The 9272-nt window shown below is 39.4% G+C and overlaps 2 protein-coding genes across 2 annotated transcripts; both read right to left on the reverse strand.

Annotated features, from left to right (window-relative positions):
• LOC132851622 (snaclec 7-like) lies at window positions 1–525 on the reverse strand. Its single transcript, XM_060878590.1, has one exon. It carries the CDS (start codon window positions 523–525, stop codon window positions 1–3), a length of 525 nt encoding a protein of 174 aa, XP_060734573.1.
• A 572-nt stretch (window positions 526–1097) lies between these two features.
• On the reverse strand, window positions 1098–1401 carry LOC132851556 (small ribosomal subunit protein uS14). The gene has a single exon (XM_060878514.1). The coding sequence runs from the start codon at window positions 1383–1385 to the stop codon at window positions 1215–1217; it is 171 nt and encodes a 56-aa protein (XP_060734497.1). The 5' UTR covers window positions 1386–1401; the 3' UTR covers window positions 1098–1214.
• Window positions 1402–9272: the final 7871 nt, after the last annotated feature.

Here is a 9272-nt window from a genome sequence, read left to right on the forward strand (position 1 = left end):
TTAGTAGCAGAGGAAGTTCAGCCTCTCATTGCAGTTCAGGATCTGCAAAGTGTTTGTTGTGGTGTTGAGAGCTCCACAGCTGTAAGGCTGAGCTGGACACGAAGGCATTGAGACCGGGCTTTCCAGCCTCTCCCCGTTCACCCTCAGCCATTGTCCATCTATGAAGCGCAGACCGATCCACAGTTTCTCAGTCCCCACCGACAATAGATTCAGCTGCCTCAGGCTCGTCTCAGAGCTCACAGAGGACAAACCAGTGTAATTAGTCCTGCAGAACTCCTGAGCCTCTTCCCAGGTCTTCTTCTCCTTCACCAGATTCAGGAACTGATCACAGTAGAAACTCTTTATATTTGTGCAGTAATCACAATACCATAATCCAGAGTTGGAGGTATAAACACAATTTGCTTCTGAAGTAACGCAGGAGGAATCCCAGTTTAAAAAAACTTCTGATCGATTAAAGAAACCTTTGCGCAGCCCAATCCAGCCAGAACCAGGTCCAGACGCCACAAGACGATTGTTTTCCTCCATACTGGTGACATTGGCCAGATCTCTGTAGTATTTTTTGCAGTATGACTTAGCATCGGGCCAATCTTTTATGGTGTTCACGTAAATATATTGTCTTATCACACCTACGGCAACACCACATCTGACCGCCAGCAGAAAAATGATAAAAAGCGATTTCATATCTGCTCTGTGGCTCCTTAGCTCCGTATGACTCTACACAACGTCTCGGTACAATGTGTCTGAGCAACATTGCACCCGACTCAGAAAGTCACACAGAGGTACTTTAAATTCATTTAAAACGTATGCAAAAATAAAGTAAGTTTTTTTCTTGTCAGGAAACATGCTTCTACGATGCAAAATAAAGCCGGGTTGTAAGAATCCTGTAAGAATATCAGCTGAGGCTTATGACTGTAGATTGTGATGCATGACAACAATACTGACAACATAACATTAAACAAACTGTGGAGCTAAAGGACACCAGCTCAGCCTTGTGTTGCTATGGTAACGTAGATGACAATTCTTAAACAAGTTCACTTCCTTCAGATAATAAAGTTTAATTAGAAGTGACCACACCAAAATTCTTCTAATTCTTTTTTTTTTTTTTTTTTTTTTTTTTAACCAGAAAAAGTGTTTATTTGTAATTCAAGGGACTTCACGGTGGTTGCCTGGAAAGATGGTGGTTCCACATGGCTCTGGTGAAACAATCCAGACCTTTAATCCAACTTGACGAAGCCAATGTCTTTCGCGTATTGTCTGAAACACTGACGGCACATGTTGAGCCCGTATTTACGGATCAGACCATGTCTGTTTGAGCACACACGGCAGGATCGAGATCCCTGGCCGAATTTCCTCGGGTGACTCCAATAGAGCTGCTGATGACCCATCGTGTCGATTTCGCTCGGGTGTCGATGTCGATTCTTCTAATTCTTAGTGGAAGTGGAAGTTCATCCCACTGCACCCCATGGTGCAGAACAGAAAAGAGTCTTACCTCTTACCCTGAGAGATGGAGGGACGAGTGGTGCAGTGCTGTAGATCTAAGGGTGTGAGATGCAGTGTGAGGGGTGATGAGGGCTTTGAGGTAAGAGGGAGATGGTCCGTTTTTGGCTTTGTAGGAAATCACTAGTGTTTAAATCTGATGTGTTCAGCTACAGGAGCCAGTGGAGGAACACATCAGTGTGGTGGTGTGGAGAACTTAGGCAGGTTGAAGACAAGTCACACATTTTGGATCATTTACAGAGAATAAGTTTTCATATGTAGACCTGACAGAGAGAGCTGCAGTAGTCTAACGTTGAGATAAAATAGTCTTTAAATACATTATTACTGTGTAAATGCTCCTGTCAACTATGTCGTGTTTACTTTCGCTGCTCATTTACATAACACAAATGCCTTTGTCACTGGTTCGGAGCCTAATTTAGAACCAGTTCTTTCTTTTCCGACAGCCAAAGCACCGGCTCTGAACCAGGAAAAGTGGTTCTTAAGTAGCACCAAAACGTTGCTGGTCTAGACTTAAGAACCGCTTGTGTTAGGGGCTGTGGGCGGGGCTGTGGGCGGGGCTACTGTTAGCACCTGGGGGTGGGGCTACTGTTAGCGCATTTGATAATGTACCTTAAGTATACTAATGTTTAATACACTTTTACTTTACCGCGATATAATACATTATCAGCACATGATAGTAAGTAGCTACATGCTAAGGCTAACTTTTTTCTGTGTTAATGATAAAATAACGTTATGTACTTTCTCGATTACAACCTCCGTTTATACAGATTACATGGAGCTGCACGTACACGTTGGATTCACCGCGTTTGGGTGTTAATGTAGGTTCACAAAGCCATGAGCATTAACAGTAAAGCAACATCGACCATTGTTGATGTGTTTGTGTTTGTGTTTGTTGCTGTGTAACGTGACACGTATACAGTGACGTCAGACTCGGCTCAATCCTACACAACATCTCTACACAACATCCTACACAACATCTCTACACAACATCCTACACAACATCCTACACAACATCTCTACACAACAACCTACACAACATCCTACACGACATCTCTACACAACATCCTACACAACATCCTACACAACATCTCTACACGACATCCTACACAACATCTCTACACAACATCTCTACACAACATCCTACACAACATCTCTACACAACATCCTACACAACATCTCTACACAACATCTCTACACAGCATCTCTACACAACATCTCTACACAACATCTCTACACGACATCCTACACAACATCTCTACACAACATCTCTACACAACATCCTACACAACATCTCTACACAACATCCTACACAACATCCTACACAACATCTCTACACAACAACCTACACAACATCCTACACGACATCTCTACACAACATCCTACACAACATCCTACACAACATCTCTACACGACATCCTACACAACATCTCTACACAACATCCTACACAACATCTCTACACAACATCCTACACAACATCTCTACACAACATCTCTACACAACATCCTACACAACATCTCTACACAACATCTCTACACAACATCCTACATAACATCTCTACACAACATCTCTACACAACATCCTACACAACATCTCTATACAACATCCTACACAACATCCTACATAACATCTCTACACAACATCCTACACAACATCTCTACACAACATTTTTACAGAAAACTTCCATATCATGAGTTACACATGTAAATAAAACTAGATTTGTAAAGTTCATCGCGACAAACTTTGATGTTGGCTTTGACGGTGCAAGTATTCACAAAGGCCGGTGCTTTTTAGAGGCGAGTGGACATAAGGGTCAGTGTTACTTTTGAAGGCAAGTGGACAGAAAGATAGGGTGCCAAGACATTTGGAGGCAAGTGGAGACGAGCATGTGACATCATTCAATACTCCTGAGGAAGTTCCCCTCATTGGGCTGAGTGTTTTGATATATCACATGCCCATGTTGTGCAAATTTTTTTATTTTCACATGACATCATGTAACATCATGTGACATCATCAGAATACACGTGAGGAAGTTCCCCTCATTGTTCTGAGTGTTTTGATATGTCACATGTCCATGTTGTAAAAAGTTTTTTGATTTTGCATATTTTGGGGGCGGGGCTGCGGCACAACCGAAAGGCCAGTCGGTACACCAATGTAAACGTTTGTTTAGAGTCTCACCCTAAAGGAGCTGGACGAGTTTGGTGTAGAAAGTTCAAAAGCTTGCTGAGTTATAAACCTCCAAAGTTTATAATGGGAGTCTATGGGAAAAAAGGCCACTTTGAGACCCGGTACCTGAAGTACTGGTACTCGGATCACTTAGAAAAGTAATAGCAACAAACTTCAGACCAGCGTCTACAACATATCTGAATTTGGTGCATGTGACTCGAAAGCTCTAGGCCGCATTAAATTTTATAAATTCGTGTCTAAGCTTAAATAGGAAAACAGAATGTCGGCTTCTACAAAGCGACATAATGAATATAAATGTAAAGGAATGTTGCTGTTACAATATAAGTGATAATTTATTAGCTGTGTTATAATGTGATTAGATTTGATGTGTATTATGTTCATGTATAGAAGACCAGCTCGTGGTGCACCGTGTGTCTTGTAAGGTGACAAATAAAGGGTAAAACCTGGGAGTTTACTGATATTTATTTATTAAACTTTAAGACTAAAAGTTGCTTGTTTGTTCAGTGAGTATAAACCATCTGACATTGAACCCATGCAAAGCCTTAGTTTGCGCCCCAATAATCATAATCAAATTTTGTTGAAATTCAAATTCACTTTTGTTTAAGACGTGACATGGACTCTCAAGGATGCCAATGACTATGCAATGTCATGACAGCCAGCATCAATTTGTCATAAGCAGCAAAAACTTTTTCATTGTAACTTTGAACAATGTTTTAAACTCATGGTATCTTAAGTATTTAACTTAGTGAACCAGCATTAATGTAATCAATGATAGAGATTTAAACACTTATGTACGTCGCTCTGGTTAAGGACGTCTGCCAAATGCTGTAAATGTAAATGTAAATGTAAATACTCATGCACTTACACTACTCAAATAGGTTCAAAAAAGGATTCTTTAAATGAAACTTTTTCTTCTTTATAGTGTTCTCAGTAAACATTTGTTACAAAAGGAATGTTTAAACCCATATATAACATTAATATTTAATTATTATTATTATTATTGTTCATATTTATTTATATTTATTTGAAGGGAAAATAATGAGATTCATTTAAAATAAATCTGTAAACTCGATTTTTTTTTCTTGAGTGAAGTTACATGATATCTCTCTATCTATCTATCTATCTATCTATCTATCTATCTATCTATCTATCTATCTATCTATCTATCTATCTATCTATCTATCTATCTATCTATCTATCTATCACCACAAAGAAAAATTATTAAAAACAATGTTATTTAAAAAGTTTAGATAACAAATCCAATGAAACAAGTAGAATCACAAACAAACAAACAAACAAACAAACAAACAAACAAATAAATAAATAAAATTAGAAACAGTGCTTAAAGACACAAAGAAACAGACAGAGGAAATAGAACATGAGGGAAACACTGACCTCTGCTGGTCAAAACACAGAATAGCGGATCAAATACGGATGGCCTGGAACAGCTCTGTTAAAACACTGCACACAGTCACAGTCCCCATTTTTAAAGTACTCAGTGTGTCTCTTCATCCATGTGACCAATAGTAGAGATTTAAATTCTCCTTTATTATTATTTTTTTTTGTATAAGAGCTGCACTGTATATTATTTGTCTTTCTGCAGCCTTTTGAACTCTGACAGGATTCCAGCATGTAAATAAATGTGACTAAGTTTTGCAAGCAAAAGATTTCCATCAGCCCAAATACTTGTGGTGTCATTTGCATGCTTTCATAGAGCATGTATGAGTACGTTTTAAGGGCTCTAAGACTACTTATCTTTCAGAGAGAGCTCTACTGAATGTGAAACCCTTTTTTTTTTTTTTTTACCCTGAAATGATTTGCTGTAAAACGTATTAAATGAAAGTTTCTCATGAAGGACAAGCTGAAGATCCTTTAAAGGTTCTAGATCTAACATTTTAAAGAGAATCAAAGGTTTAAAGAGTCAATCTTATTATTAACTATAATAAATATGAATCCTGAAAGCTTCTGTGGTAAAAGTCTATAAAATCAAGTGTTTCTTGATCAGTGTGCTGTGGCGCCCTCTGCTGGAACAGACTCATTACAGCAGCAGGAACTTCTAGAAAGAGATTTCCAGCTCCTTCAAGATTTTTATTTCTTTAAGGTTTTGTGGTGTTCTGTCTATGAAATGATTACAGACATGTACAGCTTCATAAAGTGTGTTCTGATATCGTACTTCACTATAACACTCTTTAATATAACTGTATAATTGTCAGGGTGTCTTCACAGATAAAAAACCAGGACTCGAAAAAAAAAAAGGCAACTGGTTTAAACAGGGAAGGCAATTATTGAAAACACAAGGGACAGGTGTTCAGAGGCAGAACGGATAAGGATAGGGTGGGGTTAAGACATGTGAACAAAAACAAAACACATGGTGTTCAGACAGGGAAGTCCAAGCTGTTCCTGACAGTACCCCCCTCTCAAGGCCCGGCTCCCGATGCGCCAATCAAAATCTCGTCCGAAGGTCCAAAAGGGCAATGATCCCAGCTAGAATTCAGCAGCCCCAGGTTTGTTTTAGAGGTCACAGAGGCCAAACCAGTGTAATTAGTCCTACAGAACTCCTGAGCCTCTTCCCAGGTCTTATTCTCTTTCACCAGGATCAAGAACCGATAACAAAAAAAATGTCTTTTATTTGCACAGTTGTAGTTTGTGATGAATCCATAGCTAAATCACATGACAGCACAATACTGGAATGTTAAAAAAAAAGCCTAATCCAACTTTTGTTAGCAGTTCAGTTTTCCACCAAAGATGTGCCAGTGGCCAGATCTCTGTAGTTTTGTCTGCACTATGACTGATCATCAGGCCAATTTAATACAGTGCTATTGAAAATATATTCTCTTGTCAGATCTACAGCCATACATCAACCCACCACCAGCATGAAAAGAAAAAAACATTGATTTTACCTTTGCACTGAAGCACCTGTAAACCTCTACACAATATCTTTACATGCCTTTTTGACACATGTCCAGTGACTCTCACAATGACACTCGCACAGATTTACATTACATTTAAAACAATCTAAAGGCAAAATAAACAAAGATCCTCTCACTCACTCATTTTCTACCACTTATCCGAACTACCTTGGGTCAGCACTGAGTACAAGTTACGAGCTTCTCACAAAGAACATCCCATCAACCCAATAACCTTTATTTTCAAAGCTCAATGTCTGTATCCATGTTTCTTATCAAAGATGATGACCTCAGCCAAATTCCGCAAGTCAATTTGTTTTCCAGACACAATTACATTCCACTTTTTAATTTTTCGATTTCCCTTTATAATTTCTCACTCACTCATTTTCTACCGCTTATCCAAACTACCTCAGGTCACGGGGAGCCTGTGCCTATCTCAGGCGTCATTGGGCATCAAGGCAGGATACACCCTGGACGGAGTGCCAACCCATCACAGAGCACACACACACACACACACACACACACACACACTCTCATTCACTCACGCAATCACAAACTACGGACAATTTTCCAGAGATGCCAATCAACCTACCATGCATGTCTTTGGACTGCAGGAGGAAACCGGAGTACCCGGAGGAAACCCCCGAGGCACGGGGAGAACATGCAAACTCCACACACACAAGGCGGAGGTGGGAATCGAACCCTGACCCTGGAGGTGTGAGGTGAATGTGCTAACCACTAAGCCACTGTGCCCCTCCTAACAAAGATCCTTACAAAGAAAAATTAAACATGCAGTTAAAGCACAAAATAAATGAAATGCTGTAACTTTGACACACAGTATTTAATCTAGGACACGCTGGAGGGACTATGTCTCTCGGCTGGCCTGGGAATGCCTCGGTGTCCCCCCGGAAGAGCTGGAGGAAGTGTCTGGGGAGAGGGAAGTCTGGGTGTCCCTGCTTAGACTGCCCCCGCGTCCCAGCTCTGGATAAGTGGCAGAAGATTAATGGATGGATGGATGGCTGTACAGTGGGATCTCAAAGTATTCACACCTCATTCTATTTTAATACACTCGACTGCCGTTTCTGTTAGATGTTGGATTTTTCTTTCTGTTTTTGGTAAACGAGTTTAGGGAAGAGATTTATCTTTTATCTTTTAGGTCTCTACAAGCCTTTACAGGCCTGGATTTAGAAAGTGTTCCCTTTTCTGCTTCTTTATAGTACTTGGCCCAAAAAATAATTTTTTTTTTCTCACTGGAACATTGGAATGTTTTTGCTTTGTCATAATTGATTATTGTGCATGGATTAATGACAAAAAGGACAGTTTAATCCATTTTAAATGAAATCTACACAATAACGTCTGAAGGGGTCAGAATTCTTTCTGCACCTACTATAAAATTTCATGACACACATACAGTAGTGTTGATAATAATTTACAACTAATAAAAAGTCTTTCTGTATGTTGTAAATATGACTTCTGGTTCTTATCACAAAAACAAATTCAAATCAGTTTAAAATCTTAACTGATGTGATGAACTTTTCGTTTGAGAAACCCTTCTTTAAATTTACAGAATAGTGAATTTACTCTCATATATAAAAGGACCGCTGTGAAAATACTATGTATACTTTGTTTTTTCTTTTCTTTTTGCTGTTATTTATTTAATTATCTCTAACACAAACAGACAATTAAGCTTTTTCACTGAGAATTAACCTTTATAACAATAAGCTTTTTTTAGTACCACCTAGTGGACATGAATAAAACAGCACTGCAATAGTAAGATAAAACAACAATTACTATTTGTGTAATAAATCACTCACTCACTCACTCACTCATCTTCTACCGCTTATCCGAACTACCTCGGGTCACGGGGAGCCTGTGCCTATCTCAGGCGTCATCGGGCATCAAGACAGGATACACCCTGGACGGAGTGCCAACCCATCACAGGGCACACACACACACTCTCATTCACTCACACACTCACACACTACGGACAATTTTCCAGAGATGCCAATCAACCTACCATGCATGTCTTTGGACCGGGGGAGGAAACCGGAGTACCCGGAGGAAACCCCCGAGGCACGGGGAGAACATGCAAACTCCACACACACAAGGCAGAGGTGGGAATCGAACCCCCAACCCTGGAGGTGTGAGGCGAACGTGATAACCCCTTTATAATTTCATTAATTAATATAAAACATAAAAATTTGTGTCTCTTATCTGTGAAACATTCTCATTTCATGTTAAGAAGACATCATGGGTATGTCAGTGTCAGCATCTCTGTTCCACACTAATTATTCTAAACTCATAGCTAATGTATGCATTATAAATTACATATCCTAGCATCTCTGTGACCTGGTTTGAAATTGATTTTCTCCAAACCTTTACCACCAAAGTGCTTGAACAATTTTATCAGACATCAGCTGCAGGTGCCCCATGTGATCAACACTGCTCTGAGAAGTCTACCTTACTTTGACTCTAACTTTAGAAGTGGTGCTGTTCCATCTGTCTTTGACAAAAAAATATATGCCTATGCTGGATTTTGGAAATTCTTATTTGGAGTTCTTCTTCTTTTTATTATTATATACTATTAACTCAACATTTAGCTTGTCCAATGTATCGGTTGCAAGGTGTTCAGTACTCTGTTCTCCATCATTACTAATAGGTGTGAAGACATTCATGACTTCAGA

The sequence above is a fragment of the Tachysurus vachellii genome, chromosome 9 (genome assembly GCF_030014155.1).
Source record: "Tachysurus vachellii isolate PV-2020 chromosome 9, HZAU_Pvac_v1, whole genome shotgun sequence".
NCBI classification, from domain to species: domain Eukaryota; kingdom Metazoa; phylum Chordata; class Actinopteri; order Siluriformes; family Bagridae; genus Tachysurus; species Tachysurus vachellii.

Coding starts and splice junctions, on each gene's coding strand:
- LOC132851622 (XM_060878590.1), bottom strand. CDS start 525: ATGGAGGAAAACAATCGTCTTGTGGCGTCTGGACCTGGTTCTGGCTGG.
- LOC132851556 (XM_060878514.1), bottom strand. CDS start 1,385: ATGGGTCATCAGCAGCTCTATTGGAGTCACCCGAGGAAATTCGGCCAG.